This window comes from Oryctolagus cuniculus, chromosome 16 (genome assembly GCF_964237555.1).
Source record: "Oryctolagus cuniculus chromosome 16, mOryCun1.1, whole genome shotgun sequence".
NCBI lineage: Eukaryota > Metazoa > Chordata > Mammalia > Lagomorpha > Leporidae > Oryctolagus > Oryctolagus cuniculus.
This window is the reverse complement of record NC_091447.1, coordinates 51,498,990-51,519,489: the sequence shown is the minus strand read 5'-3', so window position 1 is coordinate 51,519,489 and position 20,500 is coordinate 51,498,990. Positions and strand designations below refer to the sequence as shown.

The window sequence follows — 20,500 nt, the reverse complement described above, 5'->3', positions numbered from 1 at the left end:
CCCGCCCCGGGCCGCCGGCCCGCCCGCCCGCAGCGCGGGGCGCGGGGCCCGGGGCGGCGCGCGGAGCCGCCGGGAGCGGCGCGGGGCGGGCGGGCGCGAGGCCCCTCCCCGGCCGGGCCGCGGAGCAGCGCAGGCGGCGGCGGCGGCGCGGCCCGCTCATGGCGTCGCCGGGGTGAGTGCCGCGGGCCGCGCAGACCCGGGGGGCGGCGGGCGGCCCCGCGCCGCGACGCCCCCGGCTCGCCCCGCCCCGGCCGCCGCGCGACCCCGGCCCCGGCCCCCGCGCGGCCGTGCCCGCGCCTGGCGGCCTCTCCGCCGACCTTGGGCGGCCGGGCCGGGGTTGCGGCGCGGGGCCGCGGGCCGGGGAGTGGCCGAGGACAGCGGCCACCCGGCGAGCCGGGGGTCCCGGGGCGAGGCCTGCCGGGGGCCGGGGCGAGCGGGGAGAGCAGGACCCTGCGGCCCCGGGTTGCGGGTGGGTGCGGGGGTGAGGCCTGGGAGTGGCGAGCGGGGGCGAGGCCTGGGGTTGGCGTCCGAGCGCGGGGCGCTGGGGCGCTGGGGACCCGCGGGGCCCTGGGCGAGGCCGGCACGGACGGGCCCGGGCGCTGCCGGGCAGGGCGGAGGCGGCCCCTGCGGCGGCTGGCGGCCTGGGGTCCCGACACCGCCTCCGTCCCACTTTCTGGTTTTAGGAAATGCTGGTGACACACACGGAGTCCGTAATTTCTAAAGCAGTTTCTCACTTGGCAAAATAAAAGCTCAGCGATTCGTCGTTACTTTTTTGGATTGGGGATCGCACCGGCCTTTGAAATCCGAGAGTGGCAGGATCCATCGGACGCTTGCATATCACAGAGGCGCAAAACCAGCCTCAAGGGCATCCCTGGACCTCAGGGGTCCCAGGCCGGGAGGAGGCGCAGGCCGGCGTGGGGATGCCGCTGCCCCCCCCCCCCCCCCCCCCCGCCTGCCCCCGGACTTGGCTCGGGACAGCTGCCTGGAGCTGACGCTGGATGTGACCCGAGAGCGGAGGCTGCAGCCAGGCCGGGCGTAGGGGGCAGCGGTCGCTTCTGGGACCCGGCCGCTTCATCACCAGCTGAGTGTGCAGAACTTTGAGCTCATGCATGCAGTAAGCAGAGGCCTTTTCCTGGGAAGGCTGGCCCAGGGTCAAGGTCCCACCGCATTCCTGCCTGGCTCTTCAGGAAAGGGCGAGGCCCTGGGGGGTGGCGGAGCCTGTTGTCCGGCGGCCTGGAGGCTTTAAGTCGATCAGTCAGTCAATCGCAATTAAAAATCTTGGTGCGTTTGGTGCCCACTACCTTAAAGGTGGGCTTAATACTGGGTCGGTCGTGCTGAGAGCCAGTGGTCCACGCGGGTCTCTGTAGGAGGTGGCTCTTGCCAGTTGCTTGCAGCTTGCACAGCGTGTAAGGGGCTCCGGGAGCCTGCAGCCTGTGGTCATCTGTGGTTTCTGAGGGTGCCCAGTGCAGCCGGGAGGCCTCACTTTCTTGTTTCAAGGAGAAGCCATGCACTTCTGCACCTCCTTGCGTGCCTTGCCTGTGGGGTTCTTCAGGCTGCCCTGGGAGGTGAGAGTCTGGCTGGGGAGACCCTGCCTCCTAAGATGGCTCCTGGGTGCCAGCTTGGCCCGCCGACTACAAACCTGAACCCTCCCACACCAAGCGTCAGGAGCAAATCCAGGGTGGGGCCTTGGCCTCCTTGGTGGGCTCATTGCCCTCCCCTTGCTGGGGCTGGGAGCTGCAGCTCTTAGAGGATACCGGGACAGCAGCGTTGGAGGGCGGAGATGTGCGGCCCACCCACCCGCCACCACCTGCCTCTCCTGAACCGGCCTCGCTCCGAGCCCCCACCTCTTGTCCTCGCCCCTCGCTGGCTTTCTCACGGCACCCAGACCCCTTCCTTTTCAGCCTGGGGGCTCCCTCTCTGCCTGTGCCTTCCTTTATAATGCTTGTTTATCTGCCTGAAAGGTAGAGCGAGAGAGCGAGAGAGCGAGCTAGAGATTTCACCTGCTGGTTCACTCTCCAAATGCCTGTGATAGCTAGGGCTGGCCCAGGCTGAGGTCAGGAGCCCAGAACTCCATCCGGGTCTGCTACTTGGGTGACAGGGGTCTAAGTGCTTGAGCCATCGTCCGCTGCTTCCCAGGTTGAATTAGCAGGAAGCTGGATTGGAAGCAGAGCAGCCAGGACTTGAACCAGCACTGCCGTGTGCCTTGTGGACGCCCCAAGTAGCTGCTTCAGTTGCTGAGCTACCATGCCCCCCCCCCCCCCCCGCCTGCTCTTTTGTCCTTGGGCTTCCTCGGGTTCTGTGGTCCGTCTCTGCTCTCTTCACGGTCGCAACCATTTCTTTATCTTTTTACTTTTTCAAAAAAAGATTTTATTTGAAAGGCAAAGTTACAGAGACAGAGATATCTTCTGGCCACTGATTCACTCCCCACGTGGCCGGGGCTGGGCCAGCCTGAAGCCAGGAACCTGGAACTCTGTCTGGATCTCCCCTGTGAGTGGCAGGCGCCGAGCGATTGGGGCATCGTCCGCTGCTTTCGCAGGTGCATTAGCAGGGAGCTGGATTGGAAACAGAGCAGCTGGGACTTGAACTGGAGCCCACGTGGGATGCCAACGTTGCAGGCGTCTCTTTCTGTGGCTTTAACTGCTGTCTAAACCGGACACGCTTAGCCCGGGGTCCACAGTGGCTTCTCTGAAGTTGTATGCGGTGTTGGGGGTGGTGTATATTTCTCTGAAAGCAAGGTCTGTGGCTTTCATCAGTGTCTCAAAGGGCCTTTTTGATTTTTTAAAAAGAGATATCTAAATTGTTTAGTTTTATTTGAAAGGCAGAGAAAGAGAGAGGGAAGGAGTTCTTCCATTTGCTGGTTCACTCTCCAAATACTCACAACAGCTTGGCTGGGCGGGTCCAAAGCCAGGAGCCCAGAACTCAGTCTGGGATTTCCACGTGGGTGGCAGGGACCCAAGCACTTGAGCCATCCCAGCTGCTTCTCAGGGCGGACATTAGCTGGAGGGCGGTAGTGAAGGGGAGGAGCTAGAGCCTGAGCCGGTCACTCTGGCAGGGGACGTCTGAAACTCTGCACCAAACAGCCAGCCCTCAGAGGGGCTCTTAGCTCTTAGGGATGTTACAGCTGTCAGCCTGAATTGCCGGCTGTTAGGTCTAAAGTGTACTTGCTAACAGCCCCTCGAGTATCTTGGATAAACCTGCATCACCTCTGCGAAGCGTATACATTTTTGGGTTGCCATTGGTAGATTATTTGAAATACATGGAAAGTACAGAAGAGAAAATAAAAATTAAGTGTAATGTGGGTCTACATAGACCACCACTTTTAAAATCTGGGGAGATGTGCTCAGACCCCCTTGTAGGGAATCCTGAAGATACAACCATGGATTATAAAGTTTAGTTGATAAATTAGACACAGTGAGAGATACAATAACTAACTAAATGGAGCATCGGTAACAATGTACTATAATGAGAGTTTGTGCTTCGGGGCTGTCATTAAATCAAGTAACAGTTACCTTTGGGTAAGCCCTGCAAGACCAAGGCAGCACATCCCATAACCGAGGTGGTTGCTAAGCAACTGCTGAGAAGGGCTGATTCACATCGCAGGCAGGATGGAGAGGATGGCCCAAGACCTCATGCTGCTGCTCAGAAGAGTGTGCGTGTTAAAACCTGAGAATTGTTTACTTCTGGAATTTTCCTTTTAACATTTTCGGACTGTGGTTGACCACGGGTAACTGAAACCACACGAAGCAAGACCACAGAAAAGGGGGGGCATCTGTTAGGTGGAAAGAAGCCGTTGCTCTTGGACTCCGTACAGAAACAGCTGGGGTGCTCCGCGCTGCCCCTCAGAGCCCCAAGCACCTGACGGACACTTGCCGTGCATTGCCGGTGTTTCTTGGCTTGCTATGATGTAAAGTGCATGGTGCGCTCTGCCGCTGGCTTTCTCCGCCCAGCCACACGCCTTGAGAGTCAGTCGGTGTGGGAACAAGGAACATAGCTACCGAACTTTGGAGAGCCACGTACTATTCTATATAATGTATATCTATATAATACAATACCGGATCTTGGAGAGCTGTACAATATATGACCATGCACGGTTGCATTGTCAGGGTTTCCAGTTTTCTCTAAGACAGTGCTGACCCTGTGTGTCTCCCTCTGGGTGTCTGGGGCACACACGAAGAACTGAACTTGGCGTTCAGAGAGCCTGGCCATTTTTAATCTGATGGGACTGAAGTATCCTCATTAGTTAGTCTGCCTTCCCCTCCTCGCACACGGAGACCCCAGACCCGAGAAGTGGTGCCTGCCTGTGTCTCCTGGGTCGTCCTCACCCCACCTGGCTGTGCAGGCAGAAGCTCATTCCTGCCCCTCGTGTTGGCTCCGGGATGTCCGTCCTCTCCCACTTTCTCTGAGCTCATCGGTAACATCAGGTTCTTGCCAGCCCCCGGCCACGGGTAACATTGGTTCTCCCTTAAGTAAACTCATCCCCCTCAGCTTTTGGTTTCAGAAAATAGGGTCCTCGTGGCCCCGGGGCTGCCCCTGGCAGGGCCGGGATCAGGCATGAAGCCTGTGCGGGGAGAGGGTGCCTGAGTGGCCTGGGGCGACCTCAGCTCACAGCAGTGGCGTCCCGCCGTGGGTGAGGGGCCCGAGATTGATACCAGGAGTACGTGACAGGGCTGGGACAGCCGGCACCTGGCAGCAAACCCAGGGCCAGTGGCTCTGGTGTGGGAGGGAAGGCTCTGGTGTGGGGCCCTCGCCTTGCTCCGGAGCCCCTGCGGCCTCTGCAGACAGGTCCCGGCCCTGCCAGCAGGGCTGAGGCTCTGCCCTGGGGTTGCATGACCTGTGGCCCCTGTGGGCTCCCCTAGGCTGGGCATGCTGGGAAATTTCTTTTAGGTTGAGACCCTGCCCGCTTCCAACAAGTGGGTGGTCAGCTGTGTTCCATGTGCCTTTGGCTGTACTGAGAGGTTGAATTTTCACAGCTATCCTATGCCATACATCTTGTCATTGTCCCTATTACACATAGGGAGACTGGGGCCCAGCTAAGGGTGAGCCTTGGTGTGACCTGCCTCGCTCGGGATCACCCCCTGGTGTGAGTCAGGTTATTGGGGCCCACGGGGACTGGCTGCAGCCGCATCTGTCTGGCCACCCGCAGTGCCATCTGCAGGGTGACGCTGAGGAGGGCTGTCATGAGACAGGGCTTCACAGAGATGCCCGAGATGGAATGGCCTAGAAGCCAGAGACCCACCTGCTGGCCAAGGTGGTTCTGTTGTAGATTCTCTGTGTTGCGAGTGACCTTTTCCTACTGTGAGTTGCTTTATTTTTGAAAATAAGTGACACATGCAGCTGGTACCCATTTCCAAAGATAGGAAAGGGACAGCCCTGGAAATTAAGCCCCCCCCCCCCCATGTTCTGGAAGCGTCTCCACCTGCGACATCCTGCAGCACAGGCTGGGGGTGGGCCTGTCTTCTCCGTGTTGGGGTTCAGACCTGAAATGAGTTTAGAGGGAGCCCCTGTGCTGCTGCTTCTGTCCTGACTCAGCTGTTGCCACTGGATCTTTAGTCTCTGTACTTTTAGGAAAATGAGCCCCTTGTCATTTGCGTCGTGTCTTCCCTCGGTTGGTCATTTTTGACTTTTGGCTGCAGGAGGCTGTTCCTACTCTGAGATCTTTTTTCTTTTAAAAAATGCCTTTAGTAGCTTATTTCACTTCAGTTTTTGTTTTTATTCATCTCAGAACCGGTCAGTATGCGTCTTACTGAAAGGAGTAGAGGCTGGACTTTTGTGATTCCCAGATGCCCGGAGCTCCCGGAGCGGAGACCACAGTCCTACCACGCTCTCCTTTGGTCACATTCGGTGGCCGCTCCGTGTATCCCTGAGCCGCAGCCTTGCACTGGTGTGAGCTGTGTAGTTGTTAAATTAGTATGTGCTGTTAGCAGGCAGGTTCCGTCCTCCTTCATAATTGTTCTTTTCTAAACTTTTCCTGACTGGGCTGGTGCAAACATTTCTTCTGCAGAGTCAGCTCGTCTGATTTTTTCACCTTAATTCACTGAAAGGTTAATACAGGGGGAGGATTAACTTAAAACTTACAGGAAGTCTCCCTTTCTGAAAACAGGCTTTGCCTTTTCATTTGTTCACATTTTTCATATCCCTCAGTATTCTTTTCATATCGATGTTGCCTATTTTTGATCCTTTCTTAAAAAAAACCATTTCTTTGAAAGGCAGAGTTAGACACACACACACACACACACACACACAAAGAGAGGTCTTCCATCTCTGGTTTGCTCCCCAAATGTCCACAATGGCTGGGGCTGAGCCAGGCCAAAACCAGGGGCCAGGAGCTTCGTCCGGCTCTCCCATGTGTGTGCAGGGGCCCAAGCACGTGGGCCATCTTCTACTGCTTTCCCAGATGCCTTGGCAGTCAGCTGGATCAGAAGTGGAGCAACCAGGACATGAACTGGCATGCATATGGGACATGAACTGGCATTGCGGGCGGCGGCTTAACCCACTGTGCCGCAGCACTGGCCCCTGTGCAGATCTTGACTTTCTTGTTGCTATTCTAAGTTGGAGTTTTGCTTTCCCATTTCTAACCTATTTGGATACAGGAAGGCAGATCTCACCCTAACTTTGTATATCCTCAGCTTCCCGAATTCCGTTTTCAGGTTGGTCTCAGTGTTCCAGAGCTCCTGCACCCTTTTTCCTTCTGTCGTTGATAAAATTCGAGTAGATCCGATTTTGTTGTGCCCGTGGTTGAGGCTGTAGAGCCTGTGTCTCTGGGACGGCACCTGGCGGGTCTCCTGGCCTCAGGCTGCTGCAGCCCATGTGGCTGCTCGGGCTGCCTACGGCGGGGCCTCGTGTGTGCCCTGGGCCAGCGGTCAGTGCCGATTTGCTCGTGAGCGCCTCAGGTCACGCTTTGCCCACAGCCATCCCCGTCAGAGGCAGGAGCAGGGGAGACTCACCTTGTAAACATGACCTCCAGTGTTAAAAGGGTCTTAAAAAGCATTTTTAAGAATTTTATTTTTAAATTTATTTTGGGGGGCCAGCTCTGTGGCATAGCAGGTAAAGCTGCTGCCTGCAGTGCTGGCATCTCATATGGGTGCTAGTTCAAGTCCTGGCTGCTCCACTTCTGATCCAGCTCTCTGCTATGGCCTGGGAAAGCAGTGGAGGATAGTCCAAGTCCTTGGGCCCCTGCACCCGCGTGGGAGAGCGGCAAGAAGCTTCTGGCTCCTGGCTTTGGATCGGCGCAGCTCCAGCCACTGCAGCCAATTGGGGAGTGAACCAGCAAATGGAAGACCTTTCTCTCTCTCCTCTCTCTCTGTGTAACCCTTTCAAATAAATAAATAAATAAATCTTAAAAAAATTTTATTTTCAAAGTTAGAGTTACAGAGAGAAGGAGCAAGGATAGAGAGAGACACTCCCTAGATGACTGAATGGCCAGCACTGGACCAGGTCAAAGCCAGGAGCCTGGAGCTTTATCCAGGTCTCCCACATGGCTGGGCCCTCTTCCACTGCTTTCCCAGGCCACAGCAGAGAGCTGGATCGGAAGTGGAGCAGCCGGGACTCGAACCGGTGCCCATATGGATGCTGGTGCTGCAGGTGGCAGCTTATCCTCTACAAAAAATATTTTCTAAAGTATAGTAGGGAAAAGAGTACAGGCAGTTTCGGATCCGTTTCTGTTTTCTGTTTTTGTGCTTTCGGATCTTGTAAATCGGATGGAAAGATGAACACTCACCATGCTCTCAGGACCCGCCTTGCTGCCTTGCTGGTCTCCGGGGCCGGGGCAGCGCTGTTGTTCTTCGCCTTCTGACGAGGCTCTGCTCGCTGCCAGACAGAGGGGTCGGCGAGGCCGTGCGGCCCTTGCTGGACCGGGAGCTGGCCCTGCAGCTGGCGCTTGGTAATTACTGGCTGCCATTGAAGGTTCCCGCAGACCTCTCCGAGCCCGGAGGAGAACAGGCTAGGAGGCACCAGCTTTGCAGCTTGGTGACGTCAGGCAATCCTTGACCTCACCGCTCTGAGCCCAGCCTCCCCCAGCAGCATCGTTTGGCTGTTGTCTTGGTGGGCTTGGGCGACGGGTTCAACGGCAGAAACCACGTTCTCACGGTTCTGAGGCTGGAGGTCCCAGATCCAGGTCGGGCAGACGGCCTGGCCTTTTCTCCACACCTGCTGGGAGCAAGCAGGCCCTGCCCCGATGACCTTGTTTAACCTCAGCGACCTAAGGGCCCCTGCACCATATCCGAGCAGGTCGGAACTGGACCCTGTGCAGCACACGACAGGTGTTAGAGGATGTGCGGGTGGTGGAGGTGGAGGTGACAGCACGCTGCCCTCCTCCTGCAGGTGGGGCTCTGCACCCACAGCCCTGCGTGCGCACAGGACCTGTGCATCCCAGTCGTGAGTGCCTCGAGCAGTGGGCTGGCGGGATGACAGTATGCAGGTTGCAGGCGTGCACGTTTGCATGACTTGGTACAGACTCCGGTCAGCACTGTGGCGATGCCACTCTCTCCCTGAGCGAGTCAGGTGCCTCCCGGGGCCAGGTGCCTGCGAGCATACCTGGGCCCCACGTCCTGGGCTCCGGCCTCTGGGCTCTGCCTGCCTGGGGTGGTCTGGCAGGGACCTCGGGCCACAGCGCCAGGCCTGCAGCTGCCCCTCTGAACCAGTCCTACTGTTTTCCTTGTTTAATGGGACCTCTGGTTTCACTTGCATTGGCAAGGAAACGTGCAGTGTGATCTTTGCAGAAAAGTGGCGGGAAGGCCTCGGAAGCCCACGTTTTAACAGCATCGGGGGCAGAAGATGGTGGGCTGGAGGGCTTCTAAACAGGGACACCCTGCTCGTGGTCTGCAGGCTGCCGTCTGGTCAGCGCCATCTTCCTGGCGCCCTGGCACACTTCCTCGTGTTGGGGCATGGTGTTGGGGGGGGTGGCAGACCCTTTTATGAGGGCACCAATCCCATTCTTTTTTTTTTTTTTTTTTTTTTTTTGACAGGCAGAGTGGACAGTGAGAGAGAGAGACAGAGAGAAAGGTCTTCCTTTGCCACTGGTTCACCCTCCAATGGCCGCCGCGGCCAGCGCGCTGCGGCCGGCACACCGTGCTGATCCGATGGCAGGAGCCAGGTGCTTCTCCTGGTCTCCCATGGGGTGCAGGGCCCAAGCACTTGGGCCATCCTCCACTGCACTCCCTGGCCACAGCAGAGAGCTGGCCTGGAAGAGGGGCAACCGGGACAGAATCCGGCGCCCCGACTGGGACTAGAACCCAGTGTGCCGGCGCCGCAGGCGGAGGATTAGCCTAGTGAGCCGTGGTGCTGGCCACCAATCCCATTCAAGAGGCCTGACTTCGTGACCTGATTTCCTCCCCAAGCTCCGCCTCCACATGCTCTCACCCTGGGAACTCTGGGTTGACAGCAGCATTGAGTCCACAGCAAGCAGGAAGTGCTGAAGCATTGAGCTACAGCCCTGCATCCTGCTGTGCGTGCGTTTCCCCAGACCGGAGCTCCCCCCTCGCGGGACCCCAGGACGCTGGCACCCACGTTCCCGCATTGCCCCTGCTGTCCCAGGACGCCGTGCAGGGTGGGCACTGAGATCTGGAACACTTCCTCAGGGGGCTTTGTCTTTCTCCGACCTTGGCACTTTGGGGGAATACGGTTCTCCCTCTGCCGTAACGAGCCTCGTTTGGGTTGTCCTCACGAGGTCAGGATCTGCTTTGGCCGGTACCCGCGGCCTTCTGCCGGACTGTGGTCAGAGCTGCCCAGGCTCTGGTCGTGTAACTGCTGCCAGGGAGCAGGGTGTGAGGAGGTGGTCTGAGACGGGCGCATCTGGGCGAGCTGCTGGGCTTGGACCCGGCTGGTGATGGTGCAGGCTGTGGCCCGCCTGCAGCACCCCCGGCCCCCCACGCGTGTCGTTGTCATCCGCATGCACCCACTTGTTCTTGGTCTTTCAATGTTTTAAGTTAATCACCGCAATCAGTCACATGTGAGCGCACGTCATCTAGTGTGTCCTGGGGCAGCCCCAGCAGGGCTTCCTTTTTTTTTTTTTTTTTAAAGATTTATTTATTTATTTGAAAGTCAGAATTACACAGAGAAAGGAGTGGCAGAGACACACACACACACAGAGAGAGAGGTCTTCCATTTGATGGTTCACTCCCCAGCTGGCTGCAAGGGCCAGAGCTGTGCCGATCTGAAGCCAGGAGCCAGGAGCTTCCTCTGGGTCTCCCATGTGGGTGCAGGGGCCCAAGCACTTGGGCCATCTTCCACTGCTTTCCCAGGCCACAGCACAGAGCTGGATCAGAAGTGGAGCAGCTGGGACTCGAACCTGTACCCATATGGGATGCCAGCGCTTCAGGGCAGGGTATTAACACGCTCCGCCACAGCACTGGCCCCAGGGCTTCCTTTATGAAAGAAGACACCCAGGCTCCTCTGGGATCAACTGCTCTCTCCTGCCCCCTCGTACCCCCCACCAGCAGCCAGGACCCCTACGGAGTCCTTGGGGGACTTGTGGGTGGGGGGTCCCTGTGCTTTCATTGTCTTTACCCTTGACCCATTCTGTGGACAGAGCTAGGAAGTGGATGTGTGAGTACATGTTTACACACAGAGAAACATGCCTGCGCACACGTTTGCATGAACATGCATGTGGAAGCCACCATTCCCAACAATAACCTGGCATTCGACAGAAATGAATACTTGTTTGTTCTTTCCCATGATATACCTAAAATAGCTTATTCTCTTCTTTATTTTTATTTGAAAGGCAGAGAGAGACAGATGGAGAGAGCTCTTCCATCCACTGGTTCACTCCCCAGATGTTTGCAACAGCCGGGGCTGGGCCAGACTGAAGCCAGGAGCTCCATCTAGATCTCCCACATGGGTAGCAGGGACCCAAGTACTTAACCCATCACCTGCTGCCTCCCAGGGTGCCCGTTAGCAGGAAGCTGGATGGGAAGCAGAGAAGCCGGGACTTGAACCCTGCACTCCTGTGGAAGACACGAGGGCATCCCCAGCAGTGACTCAGCCACTAATGTCACCCTTAAAGCAGTGTATGCTTAACTGATCTGCAGCCATCAAATTACTTAGAAGAATTCAGGATCGCTGCTCCCTATTCTGTTGATAAACATCCTTGATTTCTCCATAGACACCTATGCATATCTGTCATTTTATTAAATTGTACTCATATTTTAAAAAGAAAGGAAAAGTGACAGGAAGGGAGGAAGAGGAAGGAAAGGCGGGGGGAGAGAGAACAGAGAGCTAGAGCTAGAGACTGATCGATCGATCCATTGATCTTCCATTCACCGATTGACTCCCAGAATGCCGGCAACAGCCCGGCTCGGCCAGGCCGAAGCCAGGAGCTCCACCTGGGCCTCCCGCACGGGGTCAGGAACCCAAGCTGCCTCCCAGGTGCCTCGGCAGGAAGCTGTGTGGGGAGCACGGAGTAGCGGGACTCGTGCAGACACTCCTGTGTGTCCTGAGCGGCGGCCGAACCGGCTGAGCCACACACCTGCCCCCGTAGCCCTGTCCTACACGCAGCTCTGGGAGCCGGCTCCCCTGTCCATCAGCCTCTTTCCCTGACGTTTCACGGAACATGAGCTGATGCCTCCAGAGTAGGACCACATGCCCTGTTGTTTTTCACTCTTACCTATAAGGCTGGTGGCAGCAGCCTTAGGCCAGAAGTAGAATTCCTGGCTAAAGGGTGTGCCTGCTTCTCTCTCTCTGAGCCGCTGTCTCCAGGCTCTGGCCAGCAGCCTGGGTGGGTACCGGTGTCTCCAGGCCCGTGGTCCCCGGCTCTGGCTGCTCGCTGGAATGGCTGAGCATTTTCGAAAGCAGGGGTGCCCGGGACCTCTCCCCTGAGACTCGGCTGTGTGGGCCTGGGGGCAGCGCCCAGGGTCTGCAGCTCTTCGGAGTTCCCCAAGAGGTTTCTGTGTGCGGCTGCTTTGAGAGGTGACGATGGCAGCTCGAGTTTTCATTGCTTTCTCTGGCCTTGTTTCAGGCACTCGGATCTGGGCGAAGTGGCATCAGAACTCAAAGCTCCCGAGAGACGAGCCGCTGTGGCGACTGCAGGTAAAACTGCCCCCACCGGGCTGAGGGTCGCGCTCCTCCAAGCAGATCTCCTATATGTCAGATTTCTTTTACAAGAGGATTGCATCTTACGGGCCTTTGGGCATCGCTCATCCATTCAAAATGGGATTAAAAAAATATTATTTGAAAGGCACACGGACAGAGATGCTCCATCCCCTGGCTCACTCCCCAGATGGCTACAATGATGGGAGTTGCTTCTGCTGGGTCTCCCATGTGGGTGCAGGGGCCCAAGCATTTGGAATATCCTCTGCTGCTTTCCCAGGCCATCAGCAGGGAAGTGGATCGGAAGTGGAGCAGCTGGGACTTGAACGGCGCCCATGTGGGATGCCGGCACTGCAGGTGGCAGCTTTACCCCCTACGCCATAGCACCAGCCCCAAGGGTTCAGTTTTAAATAGGTGATTATCACACAGTTACCAGTCTCATGCAACCCCAACATTAGTGTCTTAACTGCCATCCTGGCTTGTATCTCTCTCATCTTCTAACCGGGGCTCTTGGGAGAGTGCGAGGGGGCGTTACACAGGGGTTGTCCGGGGCCGGGAGGGACCTGGGGACTTCCCGGTCACAGTCATGTCCATTGGATTTTCTCTGAGGATTTGGTGGGGGTGGTGGTGGTGGGACTGTGACACCCTATGTGATGTTATTTCTCTTAACACCAGCAAGTGGTAACTCATTTTGGAACTTTATTAATTAGGTGTTTCTTAAAATGAATATGTTCTATTGGATATTAATGTTAAACAGAATGAAACAAAACAAACCCACAAAATGAAGCAAACCAGGTTAACCACATTTGTTGCGTTCATGCTCACAAACGCGCGCTCAGCACGCACTGGCACTGGGCAGGCACCCGGGTTAGTGGACACCAATGAACGCAGAGGCCGAGGCCCTGCGAGGAATGGCGCCCGGGCTCCGCCTGCCGTCCACGGTGGGTATTTCATGCAGCAGGCACGGCTTGTGTCTCTCTCCTTTCGCTGAGCACAGTGTCTGGAGCCGAAGCCCAGCTGTCCCTTGTTATGCCTGTGTAATATTCCAGTTTGTTCTCCACACCTCAGCTGATGCACGTTGGGTTAAGTCCGCCTTTGGCCGGGGTGCGTATTGCTGCTCTGTATGGGCTTGTGCGAGCCTGGAGTCTCTCCGTCCACTTCCGCGTGCAGCCCCAGGGCGCAGGTGCTGCGCTGTGCGAGGATCCCACGTTCAGCTTCCCAGGAGCTGCCAGCCCGTTTCCCACAGCAGCCGAGCTATTTTCTATCTCCGTCGGAAGAGTGGAGGGTTCCAGTTTTCCCCCATCTTCACCAACAATTATTTAATTATTTTTAGTTTAACAATTTTTTCCCCCAAAACTCTGAAAATGCAGTAAAGAGCACAACACATTTTGGTCATTTTATTGAATGACATTAAGTAGTTTAAGTGTCCACTGCCGAACAGCACTTTGGTGAAGACGCAGACGGTCACGTTGTCAGACCTGGATGCTTGTCTTCAGGAACACGACCTTGAAGGTGGCGGCACCTTTCCTACAGCCCTGGGGCTACTCAGCACACAGCTGACGAGCAGCCTAGCGGAGGCTGGACGGACGCCTTGCCGTGCCGCTGGCACAAATCAGAGACAGCGTCCCAGTACCAGTCAAAAACGGCTTTGCGCCCAGATAGATAAAGCAGACCACGAAATGCGGAGAATTTAGCAGGCAGAAGCAACATCGTCTGTCATCAGTGTAACTACTTTAAACGTGAAACAGAAACAAAACAACAAAAACCTGGAACCAAAACCTGTGATGCGATGTTGCCTTTAAGCAGCTGTTAGAACTGCACTTCCACTCAGAGTGTGCCTCGCTGGCAAACTGTCCAGTGGGAGGGGCGTGTGCTGGGTGCCCCACGCGTGTTCTCATTCACACTCTGATTTCCAGCGAGTCTTGCTAAGTCAGCTTCACCAATGGTAAACAAGGCTTAGACAGCTGCCTGCATTTTCACATCTGTATCTTTGAGTCAATAATTAGACCAGCCGAAAATCCCCGCGTCCAGTAAGTCAGCTTTAAAATATTCTGGTTGTGCTTACAGAAGCTCCTAAGAATAGTGCTAACATTTTCCAGGAGGCAGTGAATCTTGAAATTGAGCCTAGGAACGTGTACCAACTCACATGTAGGTAGTTTCTAAAATCAAAGGTTAGCCTGGGTAAATGTTGTGGTTATTCCTATTTTTATTTCACAGATTTCAGTATATTGTACTAAGAGCGTATCCTAGCAGAGGTCTGTCTTCTGTGTCGTGATTACTACTTTGTGATAGGCTTTGTATTGGAAACAAGAATTTCCATAGGAAAAACTGAAGCTAATGAGACAGGTGGATCATCCCTTATCTGAGAGCCCAGAGCTTTCTGAGTGCCAACAAGACGTCACGAGTGGGAAAGTCGCACCTGGACCCCATGCTGGGTCAAGTCAAAACGTAGCCGCACTCAGGATGTGCGTGGGATGAGTCCCTGCTGAGTGTATGGCGTGTGCATGAAGCAAAAGTAGAGTTGGTGTGTAGCCTTGGGTCCTGTCCCGACGTATCTCACTGGGTAGAGGCAGATATTCCCCAAGCTGAAAACGCTGGAAACCCAAAGCACTGTGGTCCCGAGCATTTCCGAGAAGGAGACCCAGCTGGCAGCGCTAAGACTATCAGCCGACCGAGCTCTGACTGTGGGCGACACTGAGTGTGTGTACTTTCTCCTTCTAGATCTGGAATGGAGACAAATGGAAGGAGAGGACTGCGGGTTCCACTACGGAGGTAGAAGCTCCAGGGCTCGACACAGCCTGGCCTGGGGGAAGAGAGGGAGGGGAACCGCGAAAGATAACGGGAATTTTGTGTATTTATTTATTTTAATGTTTATTTACTTAATTTTTATCTATTTGAAAGAGACACAGAGAGAGATCTTCCATCTGCTGGTTCTCTCCCCAAATGCCAGGGCTGGGCCAGGCTGAAGCCAGGAGCCCGGAACTCCATCTGGGTCTCCCACGTGGGAGGCAGGGGAGCATGTGGGCCATTGTCCACTGACTCCCAGGCGCATTGGGAGGAAGCTGAGTCAGAAGTAGGGGAGCCAGGTGGGGGGAAGGTGACCAGCACTGTGGCTCAGCAGGTTAAGCTGCCACCTGCAACGCAGGCATCCCATACCGGCAACCGGTTCAAGTCCTGGCTGCTCCACTTCCAGTACATTCCGGCTTCCAGCTAATGGTCTGAGTACTTGGGCCCCCACGAGGGAGACCAGGCTGGAGTTCTAGGCTCCTGGCTTTGGCCTGGCCCAGCCCTGGCCATTGTGGTCATTTGGGAAGTGACCCAGGAGATGGAAGATCTCTTGGTCTCCCTCTCTACAACTGCCTTTCAAGTCGATAAATAAATCTTTAAAAGCAAACAGAAAAGCTGCAGAGGAACCAAGACCTGGACTGGTACTCTGGTATGGGATATGGGTACACAAGCAAGGGCCGCCGCACCTCCCCGGGAACTCTCTGTTTTGAACAGCTGGGAGAGGTTGTCATCTTAGTGAGGAGGAGGGTTCTTCCTGGTGCAGCTGGCAGTGCCTTGTGTCAGTCAGAGGCAGGCTATTTGCCTGACGCTTGCTTTGCCTTTGCTCTCCCTGCAGATGGCCCGAATGAAGCTCAGGACAATGACTTTCCAGCAGGTAAGGCGTCATCATTTCCTCTCTTTCGCTTTGCTGTAGCCTCCTGTGCTGTTGGAGGGCACAGCGCCTGGGCTGGTGGTCCCTCACCTGGCTGCATCCAGTGCCTGGGTCATTACCCTTTTATGCATAATTAACAACATTTAAAAAAAATGCCTGGGGAGAGTGAGACACAGAGAGTGAGCAGCCTCCCGAGAGGTACCCACTGCCCTGGGCTCTGGTGTCTGCAGGCGAGCCCCAGGAGCTTTCCTTTCTAACAAGTACCTGAAGCCGTGCCTGTGGTCCGGGGCTCACCGTGCAGGTTGCCAGTGGAGGGCTACAGGCACTGGTGAAAGCAGGCTCTGAGCCCCGCAGCCATCTACCGCGGTGCTGCTCACACAGTTAAGGCCATTCTCCGCGTCTGGACAAGAAAACCAGGCCCTGGCTTCGCCGAGGCGGAACGGGGAACCCGGAGACTCCCGGGAAGGATTCCCGCCACACGATGGCTTCGGTGTGCTTGTGCTTCTGCTGTGGGCTCACAGCTCTCTGTCCTGAGTGGGGCTGGGTTGTAAGCCCATTACTTCCTTCCTTGAGAAGTGGGAGAAGGGCCAGCTCAGCTGCCTTTCTCGTCTGGGTTTCCTGGAGCATCCGGTGGCATCGGGCACGTGGCTCTCTCCAGCGAGGACCTGGAGTGCAGCCTGCAGCCCAGGGCAATGTCCATTCATCACTTTGCATGCTAGCTTTCCCAGCGGACCAGCTCCGTGTGGTGGGAGCCTTGACGAGATGCCAGCAAGACCTGGGGTGGTGGGGGGACCCCGGGATGGCCAGTGCCCTCGCAAGCATCTCGCCAAGATTTTGTATTGTGCACGGTGCCACTTGAACATCTGCAGAAGTAAACGTGCCCAATGCTTTCACACAGTTGAAAGTAAGACCGCGTTGTCGGTTTCAGATTCACCGGACGGTTAGTTAGCGTGTGCTGTGGCTTCTGTGCCTCACATCCTCCTGTTTTCCTTTAAAACATTCCAGTGTGTTTACAAAGAGCCAAGAATGTGAGCCAGACAGCTGGAGAGTGAATCCCTGATTGTGTCACCTCAGGGGAACTTCCTGATGACACCGAGGGAACCCAGGGCTGGGCTCCCTTGTGGGGTGAGCCCTGGGGAGCCCCGGGACCCCTCTGGGCATGGGCTGTGGCCTGGTCTGGGGCCTCACCCAGCGCAGAGCCGGGCAGTTTAGAGTGTGGTATCATTGGCACTTGTAGGTTTGGGGAGAACCCCGAGATCTAAATGCTGCAACATCTCTGTTACTGGGGTCCCCCTGCTGCTTTGACCTCCGGCCCCGCTGGGCACACCCTGCGCCTCACCTGCCTGTGTCCTGCTCATCTGGCCAGCCCCTCCGGGCCCTGACTCCGGCTATGCTGGGCACACCCCGCGCCTCACCTGCCTGTGTCCCACTTGCCCAGCCAGCCCCTCCCGGCCCCGACTCCGGCTATGCTGGGCACACCCCGCTCTTGCCTGCCTGTGTCCCGCTCGCCTGGCCAGCCCCTCCCGGCCCTGTCTCACGCCCGTTTCTCTCCGCAGCGGAGCGGAGCAGGCTGCAGGAGATGCTGTCCCTCCTGGGGCTGGAGGCGTACCAGGCGCAGAAGCTCAGCCTGCAGGACTCGCTCCAGATCAGTTCCGACAGCATGAAGAACTGGGCCCCGCAGGTGCCCAAGGACCTGCCCTGGCACTTCCTGAGGAAGCTGCAGGCCCTCAACGCCGAGGCCAGGAACACCACCATGGTGCTCGACCTGCCCGCCGACGCCCGGCCCGCCGAGAAGGAGAGCCAGATGGAGGAGGGGATCATCTACTGGGACCCGGCCGAGGACGCGGCGGCCGACGACATCTACTCCTTCTCGGAGCTGCCCACGCCCGACACGCCCGTGAACCCCCTGGACCTGCTCTGCGCGCTCCTGCTCTGCTCGGACGGCAGCCTGCAGCAGGAGGTGCTGTTCAAGATGGCCCTCTGCCAGTTCGCGCTGCCGCTCGTGCTGCCGGACTCGGAGAACCACGACCACACCTTCCTGCTGTGGGCCCTGCGGGGCGTGGTGCGGACGTGGTGGTCCCAGCCCCCGCGGGGCCTCGGCAGCCTCCGGGAGGACAGCGTGGTGCTGCCCAGGGCGCCGGCCTTCGCCTTCGTGCGCATGGACGTCAGCAGCAACTCCAAGTCCCAGCTGCTGAACGCCATCCTGAGCCCCGGCCGCCGGCACTGGGACTGCTTCTGGCACCGGGACCTCGGCCTGGGCACAGGCGCCCGGGAGATCGCCGACGGCCTGGTGGAGATCTCCTGGTTCTTCCCCAGCGGCAGCGAGGACCTGGACGTCTTCCCGGAGCCCGTGGCCTTTCTGAACCTCCGGGGGGACATCGGCTCCCACTGGCTGCAGTTCAAGCTGCTGACCGAGGTCTCGTCGGCCGTGTTCATCCTGACGGACAATGTCAGCAAGAAGGCGTACAAGCTGCTCTACTCCATGCGGGAGTCCAGCACCAGGTACTACTTCATCCTGAGCCCCTACCGGGGCAAGCGCAACGCCAACCTGCGCTTCCTCAACAGGCTCATCCCCGCGCTCAACATGGACCCGTCGCACGTGCTCGTCAAGGTCAGCAGCACGGACGGCGAGGGCTTCGTGCGCAGGGTCCGCACCATCCTGCGCGGCGTGGCGCGCGCCCCCTGCAGGCGGGTGTCGGTGGAGGACATGGCGCAGGCCGCCCGCAAGCTGGGGCTCCGCGTGGACGAGGACTGCGACGCGTGCCAGAAGGGGAGGGACCGCATGGAGAGGATCACCAGGAAGATCAAGGACGTGGACGCCTACCGGCGGGACGAGCTCAGGCTGCAGGGGGAGCCGGGCAGGAAGGCGGCGCAGGCCGAGCGCGAGCTGTGCCAGCTGCAGTGGGCGCCCGAGCCGCCGGAGAAGCCGCGCGCCGAGCTGCGGCGGCGCGTGCTGGAGCTGCGCGCGCAGCAGAACAGCCTGGAGCCCGCGGCCGGCGTGCAGGAGTTCGTGGCCGGCATCAGCAGCCCGTGCCCCCGGGAGAGGCAGTACTTCCTGCGCTGGCTCGAGTGGGGGCTGGCCCGGCTGGGTCAGCCGCGGCCCAGGCAGCCCCCGGACGCGCTGCTCGCGCTGCGGCCCAAGCGCGGGGCCTCGGAGCTGGGCGAGCCTCCGCGGCCCGAGCCCCTGGGGGTGGAGCACTTCCTGCGGGAGATCGGGCAGTGCTACGAGGCCGAGAGCTGCCTGGTGGAGGCTGGGCGGCTGCCCGCCGGCCACCGGCGCTTTGCACACTTCCCCGGCCTGGCCGTGGAGCTGCTGCTGACCGGGCTGCCCCTGGAGCTGGTGGACGGGAGCACGCTCAGCATCCCCGCGCGCTGGGTCACGGGGCTGCTCAAGGAGCTGCACGCGCGCCTGGACAGGAGGTCGAGGCTGGTGGTGGTGTCCGCCCTGGGGGTGCCGGGCACCGGGAAGTCCACCCTCCTCAACACCATGTTCGGGCTGCGCTTTGCCACGGGCAGGAGCTGCAGCCCACGGGGCGCCTTCATGCAGCTCCTGACGGTGGCCGAGGGCTTCAGCCAGGACCTGGGCTGCGACCACATCCTGGCCATAGACTCAGGGGCACTGATCGGCGGGGCCCCGGCCTCAGCCGGGGACAGGTTTGAACTCGAGGCCTCCTTGGCCACTCTGCTCATGGGGCTGAGCAACGTGACCGTGGTCAGTCTGGCCGAGACGAAGGACATCCCGGCCGCCGTCCTGCACGCCTGCCTGAGGTTGGAGAAGACAGGCCACGTGCCCAACTGCCAGTTCGTGTACCAGAACCTTCACGACCTGCCCGCCTCCAGCCCCAAGCCCCGAGACCGGAGGCCGCTGCTGGAGGCGCCCGGCGAGCTGGGCAGGGCCGCCGCCCAGATGGAGAAGCAGGGCGGCGGCTTCCACGTGCTGGCCGGCCTGGCCTTCTGTGACCCCGAGCGGCAGCACGTCTGGCACATCCCCAGCCTGTGGCACGGGGTGCCGCCCATGGCCGCCGTGAGCCTGGCCTACAGCGAGGCCATCTTCGAACTGAAGAGGTGCCTCCTGGAAAACGTCAGGAACGGCCTCTCCAACCAGAACAAGAACATCCAGCAGCTCATCGAGCTGGTGCGGCGGCTCTGAGCGGGCGGGCGGGCGGGCGCTCCGGACAGCGGGCAGCGGACAGTGTCAGCGAGGGAAGGGAGGCAGCTCACAGACCACTCGGCGATGTTCCTGCTGACGGCCGAGGCCGCCAGGCTCCTGCGGGGCCAGCCCTTCATCACCCCGGAGCGGGGAGCGGCGGCCTCAGCAGGCAGGGACCCCCAGCACAGGGCGGGGGTTGTCCTGGGGGAGCAGAGGCTGCCCCTGTGGGTAGCATCAGAGGGGACCTGCCAGGGGGGCCCAGCGCCCGGTCACACCTCGCCTGCACCCTTGAGCGGGTCATCATTCGTGTGCGCTGTCTGCCCCGAAGCCATGAGCTCCTGGGAGGCGGGGACCAAACGTCACCCAGTTCCTGTCCCCAGGCCTTGCACACTGTAGGCGCTTAATAAATGTTTGTTGAACGAATGCTCCCGTGAGTGATGGGCAGCTCTGCCTCCCTGGGCCTTCATCCCATTTGCTCAGTGCGACACGCCTTGGCCACGTGTGAGGAACACTGTGGCTCCCGCACCTGCTCCGTGGGTGGTTCCTGGGGAGCGGCGCCAGGTGTCCTCCCAGTAATGGCGGGGGTGGCGAACCCTGTTCCTGCCCAGGGCCACTTGGGTATTTATAGCATCATTCACAGATTTCCTGCCCCACCCTACAGGTGAAGGGAG

General features: G+C 58.5%; 1 protein-coding gene across 4 annotated transcripts; it reads left to right on the top strand.

The window, feature by feature from the left end:
* Positions 1-19: 19 nt before the first annotated feature.
* URGCP (upregulator of cell proliferation) lies at positions 20-20,252 on the top strand. Of its 4 annotated transcripts, none has more exons than XM_051853022.2 (5): positions 20-172; positions 11,951-12,021; positions 14,743-14,793; positions 15,644-15,682; positions 17,236-20,252. In XM_051853022.2, the coding sequence occupies exons 1-5, from the start codon at positions 159-161 to the stop codon at positions 19,827-19,829; spliced, it is 2,769 nt and encodes a 922-aa protein (XP_051708982.2). In that variant the 5' UTR covers positions 20-158; the 3' UTR covers positions 19,830-20,252. The 4 variants fall into 4 exon arrangements, with proteins under 4 accessions (XP_051708982.2, XP_051708984.2, XP_051708985.2 ...); XM_051853023.2 differs by lacking the exon at positions 20-172 and adding an exon at positions 1,009-1,114; XM_051853024.2 differs by lacking the exon at positions 14,743-14,793.
* The last annotated feature ends 248 nt before the right edge of the window (positions 20,253-20,500 follow it).

What these genes read in the sequence shown, in the direction of transcription:
- URGCP (XM_051853022.2), top strand. An exon ending in AGCCGCTGTGGCGACTGCAG is followed by an intron (nt 12,022 to 14,742) that starts GTAAAACTGCCC and finishes TTCTCCTTCTAG; the next exon opens with ATCTGGAATGGAGACAAATG. An exon ending in GGACAATGACTTTCCAGCAG is followed by an intron (nt 15,683 to 17,235) that starts GTAAGGCGTCAT and finishes TTCTCTCCGCAG; the next exon opens with CGGAGCGGAGCAGGCTGCAG.